Raw genomic sequence first — 19,737 nt, 5'->3', positions numbered from 1 at the left:
TCTCTCGTGATAACGTAGTAAAGCGTCTCCATAGAGTCCACCTCTCGCCTGTAACGTAACACCCACACGCACGTGCGCATGCGCTCAGAAACACGGTCGGGTGCGGAAGTGGCGTGGCCCGCGAGGCAAAGCACCGGTGCTGGAAGAGCGCTCTTGCACTCGCTACCCCGAGGTAGTTTGGCTCTCGCTACACCTCTTTCGCTCGCTCTCGAGCTCGGGCGGGTGCTCCTCTTCAGAGCGCCGCAGCAGGCGCCTTTACGTGCCTTCAACGGGCGGCGTTGCTGGTTCGGAGTCTCGCACGGAGAGAGGCGAGCACTGCGAGGGCACCACCCTGAGCGGAGAACATGAGATGCACGAACGGCGGCAGAGCTACCTCCTTTAACCTTCATCAGCAAAGACGCTTATTTTCCCTTTTTGTTTCTCTCATCCCTCTTAAAACTAAAGCCGGGAGCGTCCTCAGCACACACACACACACACGCACACGGGCTCTGTGTCTCATCGAACACAGCGGGAGACGAGACACAGCTAATCATAGCCCATCCCCTCCCCCTACCTCCTTGTCTTGCTTTATCGCATGACTATCTGCTTCTGTGCTCGTTAGTTTCTGTCACTTCGTTGCTGTTGTTGTGTGCGCCAGCATACACACTAGCGAACGTTTCTATCGCCCCCGTGGCACCCTGGATCAAGACGCGCATTGACAAGATGGCGGCTGCTCGTCAAGAAATGGCAGATCTGCTGCGTGAGGTGCAGAAACTTCAGAAGGAGCTGCAGCCTGTGCGTTCTGCGGTGACCGCACTTCAGAAACGGGAGGCAGACACGCCAAACGCTGCGGCAGCCGGGGCCTCCTTGAAGAAGGTTGCCACGCGCCTCGAAAGCGTGAAGCAGAAGTACAAGCCGTATCTGACTCGCCTGCAGGAACTGTTGCTTGATGAGGTGCCGTCGTACCTGCAGCAGACACCGCTGCTGGCGGCAGACGTGGAGTCTCTGGAGCATCGCCCAGGCGGCGCGCCTCGTGGTACTTGCAATGCCGCAAACGAGCGGCTGACCGCGGGCTCCTCGTCGTCTGTCACCAAGAACACAAGCGACGATGCAGCTCACCTTCTCCAACAGGTCTGCCCGCCATCGACCCCGCACCTTCTGCAACCCGAAAACCTCCGCTTCACCCACCAGCAGCTTCGCCTCCGCGCGGAGATGGTCGAGTACTTGATCGAAACGAACCGAGTCGACATCGCCGAGCACCTTGTTCGCGAATACGGCCTTCCCCTGCAGTGGTTTCCACGGCTGGTGCTGCTGCATCGCGAGCGCATCTTTGGTGCGGCTGCAGATAGGGTGGAGTCGTCGCAAACCGCCCCGCCCACCGGTGCGGCGGCAGGCGCAACTGTGGCGGCTGTGGCTGCCGGCCACTCGCGGTCGTTGCCGGCCTCTAGCGCCTCTCCGCCGGTTACGCCAGCGACGCGGCCCCGTGTCGCTGCGGTTCCGCCGAAGTCGCCAATTCAGCTTTCATTGACAGCCTCTCCGAAGAGCAGCGTGGCTGGTATACCGACGCCTTCCCTGCCACGATCTCCAGCCCCGCAGCCTACGCCAGCAAGCTCAGTCGTCGCCAGCACCCCTGTGGGGCAGCACTTGAGCCGGAGCGCACCCTCACCTGCCTCTTCTGCCCACTCGCCACCCACCCCACAGCAGCAACAGCGGGAGAGCGGGGCGGCAAGCGTGTTCCCGTCACAAGCACCGTCCAATACCGGCACCGCTGGTGCCGCGACTGCTCCTGCTACCATGCCAGATCTTGTTGCTCGCGTCGTGAGCACAGCCATGTACTTGAAAGACGAGTACCTGGATCGCATGGTGCTGGAACGCACCCTGGAGCAACACCTTGGCACCGCGCCGTCCTCGGAGTCGGCAAGCGCTACATCAACTCGTGGCAACAGCACGCCACCGCCGTCCTCTGCGACGCCGCTAGAACGCTACAAGGCGTGCGTTCTCAGTCGCATTGCTAACATACCTCGCCACCACCTGCACACACAGTCAGGCGACGACGTCTTCGACAGCGCCATAATGAACATCATCGAGGATCTGCTCGTGTACGGCTTGCAGAAGTGGGCAGAGGTGGATGCCGTGACAGCGGCTGACGCTGAAGAGGCATCTGCAGAGTCCAGGAAGAAAGCAGAGCTGCAGCGCACGCTGACCACGGACACCCTTCTAACTCCGCAGGAGATGCTGCTGGCAGACAAGGTATGGAGCGAGGAGATTCTTCTCTTGAAGAGGCCCACAAGGTTCTACTGCGTGGAGAGCGGCTTGACCACGGACGACGGGGCCGCCTCCGCGCTGGCGATGCCACGCGCGCGCACCAGTGGCGAGGTGGTTTCGAAGTGCGTCGCCATCAACCATGACGCTCTCGACGCAACCGTGGGCATCTTCATCACTTGAGGCGAGAGCATCGCGCAGAGGCGCACAGTCGCACATGCACCTGCACGATGAAGCGGACGCGCACGCTTGGAAAGCGCGCGCAAGAAGCGCCTGATTGGTGTTGAGGCCTCTCGTGGCTCAGTGGCCATGGCTTTGTTCGGCTCTTTCTTTGGCTGATGAGAGCAGCCGCACTTTCTTTTTTTCCCTGTGCGCGTCTGTGAGAATGTGTCTTGGTGCGCGTTGCGGGACTGAGGTGTCTGTGCCATACGGTGCGTTGTGGTGCCGTGGGGGCAGTGGCGGTCGTTGATCTCCTTCCTCTCTTTGATTCCACTAGCTGCGTGACGCTTCCCGTCGTATACACACACGGGCACAGGGCACGTGCGCACGCATGCGGTTGTTCGCGGTGCCGCGCACTGTTGCACTTCGTCGCTCGCCTCTGCGCACGTACACCTACCCCCCCCCCATCCCTCTCCTACGCTGGACATTATTCGGTTCTGCGGAACGCGTCGGCGTGAGCACGCGTGTTTGCGTTTTTCTTGTCTCTCCTCCTTCTATGTCATTCCCTCTACCTCTGCGAGCGCCTGCGCGGGTGCCACTGCTTAGTCTCGTCGTTCTGGCGCTCCATCGCGCCTTCTCTCCCCTGTCGCTTTGCTGCCGGTGATCGTGCTCCGGCAACGGCCTCTCTCTCTACCTAAAACGAAAGGGGTCCGGCTTCTGCATCTGCCTATGCGTTCACGGCGTCATCAGTGACGCTGCTCGAACTGCCCCCAGAAAGGCACACGCGAGCGCAAGCGTCAAATACGACGCCGCTGTACAGCTGTGCCATGTGCGTGAGCTTGCTCGAGCGCATGTCAAAAGGCTTCATCGGGTCATCGATCGCGAACCGTAGCATCACCAACACAGCGATGGTACTCGACTTACGATGACTTGCCGAAAGCCTCCCACGCCTTGTGCTCGTTTCTCCTCTCGAATTCTCGTGTAATGGTCGATCCGTTGAGTGCGTGTGTGTGCGTGTGTCCGTGAGAGAAAGTGAGTGAGACGGCAGACGAAAAGACGCCGCCGTGCTGCCGGCCTCCTCGCCTCCTCTCGCTTGTCTGATTTGTCTTCGGCGTGCGCGCGCGCTCACGGCCGCACTACCCCTTCCCGACACTTTTTCTTTCGTCCCCCATCCCAACCACGACTGACGACACACAGGCAGCTTCATGGGGGGAGGGAGGGGCTACGTGCACATCCGCAGCGTCATGAAAAGCAGGGAGGAGTGTACATCTGTGCCTCAAATAACGCGGTCTGGCATCAGACTTGAAAACGCGGACCTCAGTAGACAATCGACTCACCGTCGTGCTCCGAAGGAGGCATCGTTGCTCATAGACACGCTCATAGAGGCAAACGCATAGAATGAGCTCGCGAGTAGACGAATCCGCCCTTACCATCTCATCCACCAAGGAGCTGGTAACGGCACACCCGGGGGCGTGCGCCGTGGTTTACCAGGCCGTCTGCGCGGAAGCCATCCACGTCGTTTTTGCCCTCTACGCGCTCTCGCAATCGGGAGTGGCGGAGCTAGGAAATGAGTTACGTCGCTGTCGAACGGCCATGAGTGAACGCTGGCGCTCTCCCGTGGAAGTTGTACACCGCTTCGCGCCTCAATGTCACGTCGGGAGCTCATCGCTCTTTCAGCGCACGTCTTCGCATGACGGCACCCCTGCCAGACCCCAAAGCCAAGACAGCGGGGAACAGTTGCACGTGTTGTCCTCCTCCACTGAAGCCCGGGGATGCATCACCCACGCCTCCCTCTACGGCCTCCTCACGGCGGCACATCTATTGCGCTGCTCAACGTGGACGGCTGCGTCCCTCGTGCAGGGTGTCTGGATAAAAGGGCATTCAGCTCTGGCACAGGCACCGCAGCTACTCGCACAAGCCCGGGCCGCCGAAGAGCTGCGCACGCGCGAGTCTGGATGGTGTGCGACCGCTCTCGTTCAGTTCACCGAATGGCTGCTGCTCTCCCTTAGCCCCCACTTTCCCTCCTCCCTGATGTCAACGCTGCCATCGCGAGCGTTGAGTGTGGCAGAGGTAGAACGGACCGCCACAGACTGTCGCGACGTTGGCTTGGGAATTTGGCCCCCTGTCCCTAGTGCTGCTGACGGGGCTCTACGTGACGACTCGATGTCCGCGGCGCGCCAGCGCACGGTCTTCGTCGCTGATCCTCTGCCGCTTTACTTTCCCTTCCTACTGAATGGAAAGGAGTGCAGCCGAGCCTTCGCGCCAGCGCCGTGGCAACCTTCTCGCGTTTCAGACGCCCTTGAAAGCGGATGTGCTCATCGTTGGCTTCTAGATGACCTGCCTCGTTGGTGTGCGCAGGTTGCGTTGGAGGAGCAGAGCAAGAGGTGGCACCGCACCTCTCTTCTAAGAAGCGCGCTGGAGCGGTGGCGTGCGCGGCGCGGCTTGCGGGTGGTAGCACATCTCTCTTACGCAGCGGCGTCGGCTCGAGTGGAAGAGCCGCACTCGCCGGCAGTGGCAGCGGACTCCTTCAGTCCCCTTCCGCAGACAAGAGCGCCGCTTTACGCTGGGGTGCGAAAGGTGGTGGAAGGGGCGCTGTCATCGCCTTTGGAGCTCGACGATGCCTTGGAAGCGGCTCCGTTGTCGTACACGATCGCCACGCAGACAATGGCAGGCACGCCGCGCATCGACAAGGTCGATAGCGGGAGTAGTGGAGAGCCTCCAGCACGGGGCTTCAGAGGGGTGCTGGCTGCCGACGTATCGACGATCGCAGATGATACAGCGCCGCCTCCATCGATCCCGAGTCAGGACACTCAGCGTGCAAGCTTGTCAGCTGCAGAGGTGTTCGCGTACACCGGCCGCGCAGACGCCGCCGCGAGTGCGTCAAAGACACGCCGACTCGACAGCGTATTGCGTGGCGAGCTGGCGATGCAAGAATTGCCATCACGCAACATGGGTGTCGAGGAGCACACAAGCACCCTGAATGAGGAATGTGGCCAGAACCAACCTGAGCGTCAACGAAAGACCCCTCCGCAAAAGGGACGAGGCGGCGCTGAGGACGCTTTAGCTACCAGCACCCCAGCCTCGACCTCATCCTCGAAGCGTGGCCCTTCAGCAGATGCAAGCCGCTTCTCCGCCGCATCCGATCTTACAGCAAGCTCTGCACCCGCCCTCTCCGCCCGAGAAGCGAAGCAAGAAGAGCTGGCCCGCGTCATGGTGCGGAGGCGCGAAAACACCGTCCTTCGACAGGCATTTTTGCATTGGCGTGATCGCCGCTTGTACGAAGCTCTGGCAGCCCGCCTTATACAGACACAGCAGCGGGAGTTGACGAGAGCGCGGTGCTGGGCTCAGTGGAGGTGTCGCCTAGCGGCGATGCTGCAGCGTGAAAAGGAAATGCGCGACGTCGCGCGTTGCGACGTCTACACGGAACAGAAGGCGCTCCAGTACTTTCGAGCGCTTCTGCGGCGCTGGAAGACGGCTGCCCTGGTGCGGCGGTTCCGCATCTCCACATCGGGGCATCGCGTACTCCGGGCCTGGGAATGTAGTACCCGCTTCTCACAAGCCCAGCGCGCCATCCAGCATCAGCTGATTGGAGCACGCCGAGTGAAGTGGCAGGTCTGGACAAGGTGGCAGGAGCGCCGCCAGGAGTGCGTCGCCGATCGTCACCGCGCCCGAAAGCATGGCGCCGCGACTCTGTTGCTCATGAGGGATGCCTGTGTTCGCCGGCAGACGTCCCGGGTCGCCACGTCGCAGCGCAACACCATCCTTCTCAAACGCGTACTGCAGCGGTGGGCGCTGCAATGCGCGATCGCCACACGATTGAGAAGCTTCATCGAATCAAGACAGCCGCACAGAACTCTGGTTCGACAAGCGTGGCAGACTTGGCGATCGCAGTGGCTGGAACGGCAGCTGCGGCGAGAGCAAGAGCACCGGCTTCGCGCGTTTCGAGTGGCACGACTGGCTGAAGTCTGCTTCGCCCGGTGGGTGCAACGATGGCGGCGCGAGACGCACATTCGGGCCTGCGTGGCGCGGCAGCAACGCCGCCACGTCCTCCGTCCCTTGTTTCTCAAGTGGCAGCAACGCATGCAAGTGTGTTTCATTGTGAGGCAGGCGCAAGAGGAACTGGCACTGAAGGTCAGCGAGCAACTTTGCGGGAGAAGAATCCTGCGCACGTGGCGCCGAAGAGCTGTGCAGCACGCTGCAGGCCGTCGAGGACTTCTAGAAGCGTTAATGAACGCAGATGCAGATCTTTTTTTGCGGCTCAACCGACTCGCGCGCACTTTTTACCACTGGCGTGCGCACGGCTTTGTGCTGCGGCGGTACCACCTGGACCGACGGCGTGGTCTGCCCATCGCCGCCTACGGCGCCGCAGGGATGAGAAGCGGCAGAGGGTGTGAGGCGGTGTTCAGCATCGCGGGGCGCACCGGAGTCGGGCACCATTCAGAAGCAGATGTCGGCAAGGAAGACTGCGAGAACTTCGCTGATCCGGCCACCACGCCACTGCTACCACCCCCTCCGAGCTCTGCAGCGTCTCCACCGGTGCCTCCTGGCCGCTCGCGACGAGGTCGCCTGGGGTATGCCCGCCGCGCGCCCACACGCTCCGTGGTATCTGTGCGATCGCCGAAGAGGCTCCCAGCTTGCCGCAGCAACGCAACTTCCGTGCGCCAGAGCACCTCGGCGGCAGCAGCAGCTCGCCATGAACCAACAAGCGCATGGCGCGGTAGCAGGGATGAAGAAGGTTGTGCGGCCGCCCTCGCTGCACCACATGGCGGCCCGCGAGTCGTTCTCTGTAAGCAGCTCGCCGTCCCGCCTCGAAGACGCACCCTTGCTCTGCAGAGACAATTGCTGGCGACGCAACTGCAACAGCGGCCTCTCTTCTCTCGGGATGCCTGTGTGCGAGCCGGTGGATGCAGCTCGCGATCGACGCCACCACCTCGACCTGTGTTCTCCGAGCCCCCGTATTCCACCTCCGCGTCCCCACGCAGAACAACACGTCCGAGGACACCACCGCCCTCCAGCACCCCCAACCAGCACTGGCACAGCAACCTGAGCGGCAGCGACACAGAAAGCCCAGGGCCGCGGCGATCACGCACAGCGACTCCGCTATTCACCGCGCGCGACGCTCGGTGTGCACTGCGGTCGCCCCGCAGCGCCGCCCTTGTCGAGTCACCTCACTCCTCACCTCCGCAGCCGCGACAATCACACAGTGGCGCTCATGTGCGCGGCAACAATGATTGCGCAACGCTCGGATTGGGTTCTGCGTCTGCCAACTCCGCCCACCGCCTGCTCGGTCAGATGGAGCAGCTGCTTCGGCGCATCCGGATCTTGGAGGCTGGGTACCCCGCCCAGGCAACCGCAGCTGTGTGATGAGCAGGAGCCGGTCTTGCCCCGAAGACGAGCCCCCACACCGCCGTCGCAGCGGCGTGAGCCACAAAGCCTCCAAGATGGACAGACTGTCGATACTGAGGGCAGCAAGCGAGAAACGCGAGGAAGAAATCTCTGTCATAGCTACACCACACGCCGTGCACACGGCCACGCTTGCGTGAAAGCCTTCACGTGACGGCGAGCACCAAAGCCGTGCAGCACGCACTGCAACAAGAGCACCTCCCTCTCCCGCGTTTTCCCGTGAGGACGAAGTTGTTTTGCGGCGCCTCAGCGCCCCGCCCGCTCTTACGCACGGCCTACCACATCATGCCCTGCACTTTTTCACGCCACCCCACCCTTTCCCCTCCTGCGCGCTCTCTCCGTGTCTGACATGCACTCCTCTGTTGCTGCCGGCGTTTCTTTGTCCCTTGCTTTCGCAAACTATTCGACGTCTCAAAGGTAGATCTGAAGAATGTTCTCGCGAGGCAGCGGCAGCGCCACTGAAGCCGCACCGGCCGCCTCCGCCGCAGATGCGCATCTCAGTCAAGCGAACATGAGCGGTGTGCCGTCGCCGCCGATCGACCTCGCTGGGCTTCTGCCGGCAGGGTGGGACAGCTCCAACAGCGTCCTTGCGCGTACGATCGGGCCGCTGCTCAGCAATCCGTACTTCAGCGCTGGTGCTGGGTTATGGGTGCTCACTGTTGGTGGCGCCTTTGGTCGCCAAGCCTCGGTAATGTTTCAAGCCCTCATGCGGCGCAAGTTCGTCGTCTCGCTGGAGGTGTCGAACCGTGACAGCGCCTACGAGTGGATGCTGCGCTGGTTGTCGCGCCAGAAATCGTTTAAGGTGCAGCAGATGTCCGTGCTGACCCGAACAGCATCCTTCGACCACTCGTCGAGCGACCGCACGCAGGCGGAGTGCCTCTTTGGCCCTTGCCCGAATCAGCGGCACTACTTCTTCTACGAGGGCCGCCCACTGACGCTGACGCGGCGGCGGCGCGACAACGTCAGCCCCGGCTACAACGATGAAATTTTTGAAACGTTGGAGTTCACTACTATCGGTACGAGGGCCACAGTGCTGCAGAAGATTGTGATGGAGGCGCAGCAGTTTGCCGAGCAAGAGGACAGCGATCATACGGTGGTGTACATGAATGGTGGGAGCAGCTGGACTCGTCAGTCCCGGCCGCGTTCGCGGCGCGCCATTGAATCGGTTGTGCTGCCGGAGGGCATGTCGGAGTTCATCCTCGCTGACGTCAAGAAGTTTCTCAACTCGAGCTCGTTTTACAGGCAGCTGGGCGTGCCGTACCGCCGCGGGTATCTTCTGCACGGCCCGCCAGGGTGCGGCAAGACGAGCTTTGTGATGGCGCTGGCCGGTGAGCTGCGCCTCTCCATCTCGCTCCTTAACTTGTCGAACCGCAACCTCAACGACGAGTCGCTGACTTCGCTGCTGAACGAGGCTCGCGTGGACACGATTGTGCTGCTGGAGGACATCGATCGCGCCTTCAGTAATGAGTGCAACGTTACCATGAGCGGCCTTCTTAACGCGCTCGACGGCGTCGGTGCCCAGGAGGGCCGCTTGGTCTTCATGACGACGAACCACGTGGAGCGGCTGGACGCGGCGCTGATTCGGCCCGGCCGAGCAGATGTCAAGATCGAAGTCGGGCTGCTGGATGTGAATCAGTCGCAGCGCATGTATCGCAAGTTCTTCCCAAAGGCAACGGAGGATATGGTGGAGGCTTTCGGCCGCGAATTTCCACCGCACGTGATCAGCGCTGCTCAGCTACAGTCGCACCTCTTCTTCCACCGTGACGACGCCGTCGCAGCAACTGCGGCGCTGCCGGCATTCATATCCAGCTGTCGCGCCTTCGACGCAAGTATAGAGCAAATGCGGAGCGAAAAGGCGAGGCTACAGCGGTCTCTGCCGCGCGCACCACTGCTCGGGATCGATACCGAGTAGCTGCGTGCCGCCCGCAACTCTCTGCCTGTCTTCGTCCCTCTTCACCGCCACTCCCACCCACCCACCCACCCATCCCCTACTCTATTTCTCTCACCTGCGCTAAACGCCTCTTTTCAAGTAGTCCTGCCGACTTGTTTGCGTGCATGTTATCTGCGACACTGTTCCCTCTTCATCTCTCTTTCTCACTCTATCTCTCCCATTCCCTCGCCGCCTATGTGCCACCACCACCACCACCACCACCGCGTGTTTCTCGTGGGGCTTTCTTTGTGTGTGTGTGTGTGTGTGTGTGTGGCGCTCTTCACAGTAGTGGATTTTCCTTCAGTCTGCCTCCTCGCCTCCCGGCATCTCTCTCTCGTCGTCAAAGGCATCGGCGGCGGCGCTGTTTTCCCTGTGTGGATGTGCCTTTCGTTTCGTGACGAGGCAGCCTCTTCCACCTGCGCTTCGCTTCCCTACCCGCACCCCCTCGCGATGCTCATGAGGACTGTTCCTGACTCCTCCCGACTGTGGCCGCGCGGCCTTCACATACATGCAACGTGTTGGGTGTTTAACGGCAACGATTGCTTTAAAGCTCATGCAGACGTGTGCGCTTGCAGCAGCGCCGCATTCAAAAGGGTAACATCAAATGAAAAGAAGAGGCAAGCCGCAAGTTACGCTAGTGTCCTTAAGCGTCAGTGCTGCGGAACACCTTCTCTACCTCTCAGCGACGATACTGCGCGCGCTAAAGCGAAACGGCAACAGCGATCCACTAGCGCGACAGGAAATGAGGCTCTGACGACTTTGATGTCGCTGATGTTTATCCTCCTGCTTGCTTTGCGTTCTTCCCGTGCTCACCCCCCCCCCTTCTCTGCCCACCCTCCTCTTCTCGTTTCGCCTCATCCTCCTTTTGCACGTCGGCTCTGCCGACCGTATTCGCATCGCCATGCACATGCGCACCCTCACATACTCTCAAACATGCGAGCAGCAGTGCCCCTTTCTTTCATAGAGTCAAAGAACACAAGGAGAAGACGCATTCGAGGTAGCGGAGCGACGGACGTCCACCTAGATCTCTTTCTCTCTGTTCGAGCAGGTCACGGTTTTGAAAGCCTCGCCTGCCCCACGCGTTGCTGCTCGCTTACGCAGGGTCACCTCCTTGCCTTTTCAGCGTTCTCGCCCCTGTTCTGCCACGACCCGGGCTTGCGCCTCTCTCTGCGGTGCTTCCCATTCTTCTTTGTCTGAGACCAGCCTCTTCGCCCTCTCCTTTTTTTTCCTTGCCTCTTGCCGCTTGCCTCCTCCCCGCCCTTAAATCTGTTATCAGATCCAGCGGTGGTTGTGGTTGTTGCTTTTGCTGTTTGGGTTTTGTTGGTTCATCGATCTCGAGGAGCGAGCACCACACACAAAACGCGTCAAGTGTTTTTCTCGTGTTTTCGCATATTTGGCTACGATATACCACTGCTGTTGCTGTTGCTGATTTTTTTTGTTGTTTGCTTGTTTGCCTCGTGTACGGCACGCCGTTCGCCTCACCTTTTCTTATTATTATTGTTTTTGTTCACGGTCAAGGAACCGACGTCCTCGTCGATCTCGCGCGTTTTTGCTCTGTTTGTTTGCTCTTCCCCGTCGCTGTTCCCTCCTCTCTGACAAAAAAAGTACAGTGAGGGGGGTGAGCGTCGGTGCTTTTTTGTCTTGTTTTTTTTTCCTGGTGTGCACGTCTGTGCGTGCTCGTGTGCAATACCATTGCTGTTGTTTTTGTTGTGTTTTTTTTTTTGTGGGGGGGGGGGGGGTTGTGTTTCTCTGTGTGCCCTTTTCGTCTCTTGGTCGTGCCAGCCTTCTCACGTCTTCCTCCGCCTCCTCCCTTGTTACATACACATAGACCGCGCATACAGCCATCTCTTTGTCGTGCTTCTTCTTTTGTTTGCTCGGTTTTTTTTAAGGGCTTCTCCCTCTCTCTCGTCCCACCGCTCTCTCGTCGCCACCAGACGCACTCGCATCAGCAGGCGAATTGCATGTGAGTGACGGTGGGTGTTACCCCATTTTCAGCTGCCCGCCGCACATACAAGCACCTCTATTTTTGTTTTGTGTGTGCTTGTGTGTGTGCGCGCGTGTCCTTCGGCCCACTGCTGCGTCCGTTTTTCGTTCCTTTCTTTGACCCGCCTTGTTGTGTCTGGTTGTTTCTCCTCTCTCCCCCTCTTCGTCGTGGTGTTTGCCGTCGTCGTTGTTATTCCCTGTGGACGGGTCAGGCGACTTGTCGTCTTCGTCTACTCTCTCCTTCCCTGGAACGCCACGATTTTTCTTTGGTTCGGCTCTCTCTCTCTCTCTGAGCTGCATCAGCGCTGTCACGTGCTCATGCGCTCGCTTATCTGCCGCCGCGCAGCTGTCGACTTTGGTGTTGGTGTCGGCGCCTCTCCCATCGCGCAGTCACGGGGCATTTACTCTTTTCATAGACTCACACGCGCCCACGCTCTGGGCTGGGCCTCGTCGTCGTTCTTCCGGGGCTTTCCAATAGAACAGGGTGGTCGCCGTGGCTACGGCACGACGGCTTCCCTCCTCAAACAACACCAGCCCACCAACGCCGGCGCTTCTGCAGCATCGTCGCGCACGAGCGGTCAGGCAAGCCGCAAGCAACCTCGGCAGAAGGCAGCGGCGGACTATGGTGCTGCTGAAGCTGTTGTGGAGCCTGAGCTAGATACCGTTACGGCGGCAGCGTCCCTGCCGCTCGCCGCGTCGTCGTCGGAGGCCGTCGTGGAAACTGAGATCCGCACTGCATCGTCGGTGCCGCGTCACGTGTCACGACAAGTCGCCGCGGGCAGGCCCAAGGCTGTCAAGCGAGGACGGAGAAAGCAGGAAGCAGCTGCCACCAGTGCGACACGTTGCGCAAGCACACCATCGGCCAACTCGGCCTCCTCCCCCTCCACGGTCTCGTCACGCAAGGGTCCCAACGATGCCGCGACCACCATACCGCCACTTGAACCTCCAGCATCGCCCCTCGTCGCTGGTGAAGACGGTATCATCGTCGCCACCTCGTCGTCGCGGGGAAAGAAGCCCGGAAGGCGTGGATCGGCTGGTTCGCTCCTATCCTCGGACGCCGCTGGCAGTGCTGCCGCTGGCTTGGAGCCAACCGTGACAGTCGCTGCCAATGCTGCGCACACCGCCGCACTAACGCCGTCCTCTCTCCTCGGCTCACCGCAGCCGGTCTACTACACGCACAACATGATGGACACAACCCCCCGCACAGAGGAGCAGCGTGTCGCGGAGCGGTGCAGCATCACCAAGCTGATCATGGTCTCCGGCTCCGTGTCTTTTCTCTCCACAACTCTTCCGCGTAGCGAAGGGCCGCTGAAAATGTACGTGAAGGACCTCAACCGTGCACAGGCGCCGACGCACGCCTCCGTTAGAGCGCCTGGGCAAGATGCGGCCCACAGCCAGCGGAATGCTGCGACGAGCACAGGGCAAGAAAGTGGCGGCAGTGACCATATCGCTGCTGGCACGCACACGCTTCCTGCGATTTCTGAAAAGCAGTTCCTCGAGCTGTGGCAGCGCCTCTGCGCGGAGCAGCTCGCCACCAACACTGTCTGCATCCATGTGCGTGAAATGGAACAACTGGTACCACCGCTGCACCTCCAACTGCCTGCCTTAACAGATGCAGACAAGAGCGAAAGCGTCGATGCACCAGCTGTACCATCCGGCGAAACGACGGCATCCACGCAGCGCGAGGGCAAGACGCGCGGGCGCCGCGGACGGCGCCGTGGTAGTGCTCGTGCGGCAAACCCTTTTACAGCCCCTGCCTCCACTTCAGCGCCGCCCACCCCGCCACTGCCGGCGCTTTCCCCTGTGGAGCGCATTCTCGCTTTGCAGGCGTGGAAAAAAGAGGCGGTGCGCCGCGCCGAGGAGACGCAAGCCCGCTACCTGGTGCCTGCTCACTATCACGCCATCACGCGGGTGCGCTTCCACGATCCCCACCAGACCGACTTGACAGTGGCGATGGGCAGCGGGTGGTGCAAGAGCATTGCCTCCGTCCTGCGCGCCATTGTGCGCAGCATGCCGCAAGACCGGCGCGGCGCCGACTCGGGCAGCTCCGACAGCGACAGCAGCGCCAGTTGGCTCACCGCTGAAGGGGAGGAAGACGACGGCGACAACACGGTCCCGCCTTTCGAGATGCCCGACCCATCCGTGTACAGTAGTGAGGTGGCCACGCAAGCCGCCGACGACGCGCCGGCGCCGGAGCAGCCTGGCTTCCTCACCTCTCCCTACACGGTGAAGCCGCTGCTGACGGTGTGCGCGAGCTGCGTGCCGCGTCGCGAGGCGTGGATCGGCACGTGTGCACCTGGCCCATCGGCCACGTCCGCCTGTGGCGCGGAATCGGAGTGGAGTCCCTACTCGGTGAGGGCGGTTCCAACGGTGCCGCGCTACTCGACCCGCATCACCATCATGCTCGAACACGATGACATGGACCCTTCCGACCTCGTTTCCCTCGCGGAAATCAGTACGACGCGCAAGTCCTCCTCGTCCTCTGGCGCAGAGATGCATCAGTCTCGGGATCGGCAGCACGACGCCTCGGTCAGCGGCCGCGGCGTCAGCGCGACAGGGCTGCGGTCGGCCGTGCCAAACGGGAAATCGTTGTCGTCTGATGAAAAAGGCCACCCAGCCCCCAAAAAGCCGCTGCATCTGTATTGCCTCGTGCAAGATGCGGGTGAGTACTAGCTTGTATGCGGTCACGCAAGGCGAGATGTGAGGCGAAAGCAAGAATGGGCAGAGGGGCTCTCGGCGGGTGCAACGCGGAGTTGTCGCGCGGTCTCTCTCTCCGTCAACGACGAGCTCGGGAAGCAAAAGACAAAAAAAAATGTGTGAATAGCAGCGAAGCAGAGAAAATCGCATCGCCATCCCTCCACCCGACGAGCACCTATCTGCTCTGCGACGCGTGTGCATTTTCATAGATGTACTGCATGGCCCTTAACGTTTCAAGAAAAAAAATGGAGCGTGTGTAATAGAGCGCGTACATTGTTTGTTTCTGTTTTTTTTTTCGTAAATGCTGGCACTGGCGGCAGCACGGGCGTGTGCGTTGTGTTGTGTGTTGACCCTCTATGTGCTAATGCTCCTTTTGTCGTTTGTTTTGTTTGTGCTCTGCTTACCTGGCAGACTTCATGCTCCATCCATCCCATACATGCGTTCCTGTATGGCAAGGAGAAACAGTCTGTACGTGTGTGTGTGTGTGTGTTACAGTATTCGTGCGTACTTGGACGGCTCCGTTACCTACTAATGGGTTGCTGATCGAGGCTTCTTCGACGTCTCTTTCCTTGACATGTCTTCTTTCTTTCGGCGCGTATGTTTTTACCTCACTGCTGACGGCCGTGGACGTTTCCATCTTCGTCAGCAAGAGTAAAGAAAACAACGTGAGCGGCAGTCGCAGCCGCCTACCTGCCTTTCCCGTCACGCTCGTACGTGTGTGCACGAAGTGTTCCCTTCCACCCTTCTCCTCCCCTCCCCCTCTCTCTCTTGGAGCGCCCGCCATGTGGACAAGTACGCACACGAGGCAAGTGAGACGACGGTGCGTGTCTGTTCATCTGTATGTGCGCGCTTGCTCGCCAGATCTTTTGCGTTCGTTTCACTCTCACCTATGTGGCTCGCGCGCCTCTCTTCCCTCTGTGCATGTCCGTCTGTGCGACTGGCTCTCTCTCAAGCAGTGCTTTCGTTTTGTTTCTTTCTGTTTTTTTTTTTGGTTCTGTCGACTCGTTGAGTTGAAGTTGTCAGAAACCTCCTTGATGTGGCATTTCTCCACCAACACCCGCTGGCAGCGCTAGGTGCCCTGTCGATGGCGCACAGTGCCGCTCGCATCCTCTTCTCCCCTTTTCCTTTATCTGTGGTGCCGTTCAGACTTGTGCATGGGTCTCTATGCGTGTGTGAGCGTGCGCTTGTGTCATGTGCGCCGCTCATTCTTTTTGCTTTATGTGTGTGTGTGTGCTCTCTTTGGTTGTTGCTCGTGTTGTCTGCGTGTTGTGATGCGTCGCTTCCACAAATGGCGGTCGGCGCTGGCCCCAGTGCGTCTAAAATACGTGTCGCTGTAGAAGTGCGCGGCGTGTCCTTTTTTTTTTTTGCACCCTTGGCGGCTCTCCCTCGCCCAACGCTGGGCAGTGGAGAAAACTTTGAAACGGAAGACCAAACAATAACAAAAAAAGAAGAAACGTTGCATACCGTCATGTAGGGTTGTCATCGGAGTTGATCACCGAGTGCGTCACGCACCGAGACGTACCCCAGTGCGCGTGCGCGCGCGTGTGTGTGTGTGTGTGGACGGGGGGTATGGAGAATGATGGCCAGAAGGAGGAGGCGCAGGGTAGATGCGGAAGGCTTCTCTTGCATTCAATATTCTCAGCTACACTTCATCGGGTGGCGCGCAGCCATCAGCGAAGAGTGATGACTCCCTGTTGCCGCCACAGCTGCGGCGTGGTTCGTGGATGGAAACAAGGTACACACGCGTGCACATGCACGTCCTATTCGGCATTCTGTTCCGCTTCCGCTTTCCCATCTGGCATGCGACCCCATCGCCCATCCGACGCATTTCATCTACTCTACCATACGTATATGTATACGTACATATACGGCCTCTCTGTCCTTCTGCCAACGCCTATAAAAGACGAAAAAGCTCGCCGCCTCTGCCATAGGAAAGTAGTCTTACTCACTCTCCCCCTCCCTCCAAGAGAGAAGCCACACTGATCCAAGCACCCACCTTGGTCCTACCCCCCCTCCCCCCGGACCCGTTACCACTTTATAGTGCACCTCGCTCGCTCAGCGGCAGCGCAAACGTGGGAACAAAAATGTGGGAAGATGGAGTCCACGTCGTATTGTCGCAGTCCAAAAGGCAGACGCGCCAGCACCGCGCCGGCGGAGGACACGGACAGTAAGCCGCAGTCGCCTAATGCAAAGCCGCAGCCTGGTGTGTCGGCGTCAGCGAGTCGTCCCCGGTCCTCGGGGGCGAAAGGCACCAACTCGCAGTCGCAGCTCGGCGGGAGAAGCAGCAGCCGAGCTCGCGCCGCGTCGTCGATTCGTTCCTCGTCGCCGGCTTCCAGGGTGATCACGTCTCCGCAAAAAAGAAGGCGCCAGGTGTCGTCCTCCTTGCCCCCGGTGCGCGTCAGAGGCAAAAAAGGAAGTGGCCGCGCTAAGATGGAGATGTCCAAAATCACTGCGGATGCTCTCGCTTCCATCAACCACAGTCTATTCATTAAGACTAACTTGTCAGCAAAGCAGATGAGCAGCCGCGTCATGAAGGAGTACCTGCAAGCGCACCGCGCCGGCGCGCACAAGATTGAGAGCCAGTCGGCGGAAGAGCGCCAAATCATCTGGCAGAGCTTCGTGGATGCATCATACCTTCCACACAGTCACGAAATTCAGCGCCTAGTGAGCTACGTCCAGCTGATGGAGTCGAGATGCCAACAGAAGCTCCAGCACGCCCAGACAGTGACCTCCTGCGCCCTGAATAGCATTCAGCAGCTGCTGCAGCGTGTCACTGACGTGGGCACACAGGTCCGCAAGGACACCGACGTGCTCGCGGAGAAACCGGACGTGCTTCTTAGTTCAGCAGGCGCTGAGGTATGGAGTCGGTCAGGGGTCAAAGCCGGAAGCGCTGCCTCGGCAGCCATGCACGCGCTCGGCAGCCCAGTGCGTGATGTGTGTGGACTTGATGCAATGCTTTCTGATCCTCATCCACCGGCGTTTCGCATCTCGCAGGCGGACCGCGATGAGCGAGAACGACTGAACCGCATCTTCAACAGCGTCCTCGAAAGCATTGGCGCCGACGAGAACGAGAGGAGAGTCAGTGGTTCGTCGTCCAGCACGTCGCCCACAACCCAGGCGGCGAATGGGTCACCGACACAGTTCACTAAAGAGTGCCCGCCACTGATGATGGGCAGCCGAGATGATGAGGGCTCGACGCCATCCACCCAGTCCTCCTCACCGGTCTCACCCTCGACGCGTCGGCAGTCCTGCCAAGACGATCTGGAGTGCGTTGATGAGAAACGCAACGACACCGCTCTGAGCGATCGGCAAGCGGAGCGCACGCAGTATGTTCTCGAGCTGCAGCAGAAGCTCGACGCGGTTGGTGTGGCCTTTGTGCAGCTCATGAATCGCGTTCAGGTGCAACACCAGCAGTACCAGCACACGATCGCCGCTCAGAAGTCTGTACTCGACGCACAAGCCACGCGACTAAAGCTCGCCGACGATGTCCTTCGCGACACTGCGGCACAGGGGGCCATTGAAGCGCTGAGCGCTGTGGCTCTCGCTCAGCAGCTCTCGTTGGAGCTGCGTGAGAGGATGGAAATAAGTGAGAGGAACATGAACGCAGCTCTCAAGGCACTCATCGGGCAGAGCGCGGAGGTATGCTTCGACAACGGTATCCTGCAAGAGTACAGCTCGCTCGCCACCAAGAAAGAGAACTGTCTCAGCGCGTTCATGTCGCAGATGGAGCGGCAGGTAGTGGAGCAGGCTGATGTGCTGTGGAAAGCGCGACAAGGTGTCGCGAAAATTTGGCAGCTGCGACTGCAGTGGCAACTCCCGCACTCGCGCGTGGCGGCAAGCGAGTCTGGTGCAAGTGTGAGGGAGCCTGAGGGAGCTGCTGGCAATCTCGCACCCCTTCCGCCTCCGTACAAGGCCCGATTGGAAGAGTGTGATCGAGCAATCCTTCTAACGTTCCTCGAACGTCTCACTATGCATTGCCCCGACGCTACTGCGCATTTGATTGCGGCCCTTGATGAGCACGACGCCTTCTGCGTCACGCACCCGAAAGAGACGGCCGCCTCGCGAGAGGACCTGGCGCGCACGACTGCCGTGCTGCAGCTCATTCGAAAACTGGACGAGGAAGGGCGGCTGCACTGCAGTGCGCAGCACACGGGCGAAGCGCTTTCTGTGCGTCTTCGTCGACTTGTCGAGCAGCATGATGCCTTCATCGACTTTAACGAGGCCTATGCGCGGGCGCTGGTGCGGCAAGCGGATGCGGAGCGGCGGCAGTACACACCGGACGCTGTCGCCTTCTTCGACTCCCGCACGCCTGTGCCGGGGCTAGAAAGCGGCACCGCGAGTAGGCGACTCGCACCTGTGAAGGCGCAAGCAATGTTTGAAGGTCACAGCAATACCGCTGCGTCATGTTCGGAAGCAGCGGCGACCTCCGATGCGGAGTCCACGAAGAATTCGCCGTCCCGGCCAGCCATGCCGTACCTGAGCCTGTGGACACGAAAGCAGCGGGAGCTACGAGCGCGGCAGTGCGAGACGGGAGCCATGAATGCTGGCGTGGGCAGCAACACCGTCGGCGCCATCGTGGGCTACCTTGAACGTCGCACGCCACATCTAGCTGCGGCGACAGAGGCCGCGGCGTCCTCGGCTGCCTTGTTCGAATCCGCGCCGTCGTCGACGCCACCGCGGCTGCACACGGAGCTGAGCGCGTCCGCCCCCACGTGTGTTTCCGCGGGTCTGCCCCTTCCACCGGTTCCGCCGCGCAAAGGGTTGGCATCGTATGTACTATCCACGTATGGTTCGACACCGGAGAGCACCGAAGGTGATGCTGGCACTAAACGGCAGCAGCATACACAGCAGGCGGAGCGCACAGCCAAGGCAGAGAAGCACAAGGCTGTCATGCCCTTCCGCGACGGTGATCACCAGTTCATTCATCGGGGACGTGAGATCTTTATGCAGCTGGACTGAGTGCAGGATTCACAGAGAAGCGGTGGCGGTCGCGCGTGCGTGTCGAGTGATCGAAGGCAACCACGCACGAGGGGGCTACGCCAAGCGCTCACCGATGGGTGTCTCTTTTCGTCTTTGTGGTTTTCTTTTTTTTTTCTCATGCCTCCGCCTCACTGTAATGTCTCCCTCCCTCCTCCCTCATGACGGAGTAAATGGTGGTGGTGGTGGTGGTGAGGGGGGCATACGTCAGTGCGTGGTATCACAGGGCCCAGCGTGCCCCCAATCTCTGTGCGTGGGGAAGCCAAGCCTCCGCTAACCCCTGCTAAATGCCCAGCCACCTCTGGTGGTGACAGGGTCAAGCGCCTACGACGTAGGGATGGCCAGGG

At 60.2% G+C, this 19,737-nt stretch overlaps 5 protein-coding genes across 5 annotated transcripts; all 5 read left to right on the top strand.

Moving 5' to 3' along the window:
* Positions 1-702: 702 nt before the first annotated feature.
* LDBPK_341460 (hypothetical protein, conserved) lies at positions 703-2,424 on the top strand (the record flags this gene model as incomplete). Its single annotated transcript, XM_003864260.1, has 1 exon — positions 703-2,424. The coding sequence occupies one exon, from the start codon at positions 703-705 to the stop codon at positions 2,422-2,424; it is 1,722 nt and encodes a 573-aa protein (XP_003864308.1).
* A 1,374-nt stretch (positions 2,425-3,798) lies between these two features.
* On the top strand, positions 3,799-7,764 carry LDBPK_341450 (hypothetical protein, conserved; the record flags this gene model as incomplete). The annotated part of the gene is made up of 1 exon (XM_003864259.1): positions 3,799-7,764. The coding sequence occupies one exon, from the start codon at positions 3,799-3,801 to the stop codon at positions 7,762-7,764; it is 3,966 nt and encodes a 1,321-aa protein (XP_003864307.1).
* A 730-nt stretch (positions 7,765-8,494) lies between these two features.
* LDBPK_341440 (hypothetical protein, conserved) lies at positions 8,495-9,715 on the top strand (the record flags this gene model as incomplete). Its single annotated transcript, XM_003864258.1, has 1 exon — positions 8,495-9,715. The coding sequence occupies one exon, from the start codon at positions 8,495-8,497 to the stop codon at positions 9,713-9,715; it is 1,221 nt and encodes a 406-aa protein (XP_003864306.1).
* Positions 9,716-12,034: 2,319 nt separating this feature from the next.
* LDBPK_341430 (hypothetical protein, conserved) lies at positions 12,035-14,389 on the top strand (the record flags this gene model as incomplete). Its single annotated transcript, XM_003864257.1, has 1 exon — positions 12,035-14,389. One exon carries the CDS (start codon positions 12,035-12,037, stop codon positions 14,387-14,389), a length of 2,355 nt encoding a protein of 784 aa, XP_003864305.1.
* A 2,118-nt stretch (positions 14,390-16,507) lies between these two features.
* Positions 16,508-19,372, top strand: LDBPK_341420 (hypothetical protein, conserved; the record flags this gene model as incomplete). The annotated part of the gene is made up of 1 exon (XM_003864256.1): positions 16,508-19,372. The coding sequence occupies one exon, from the start codon at positions 16,508-16,510 to the stop codon at positions 19,370-19,372; it is 2,865 nt and encodes a 954-aa protein (XP_003864304.1).
* Positions 19,373-19,737: the final 365 nt, after the last annotated feature.

The sequence above is a fragment of the Leishmania donovani genome, chromosome 34, assembly GCF_000227135.1.
Source record: "Leishmania donovani BPK282A1 complete genome, chromosome 34".
NCBI classification, from domain to species: Eukaryota; Euglenozoa; class Kinetoplastea; order Trypanosomatida; family Trypanosomatidae; genus Leishmania; species Leishmania donovani.
This window is presented reverse-complemented; position numbering and strand designations above follow the sequence as displayed.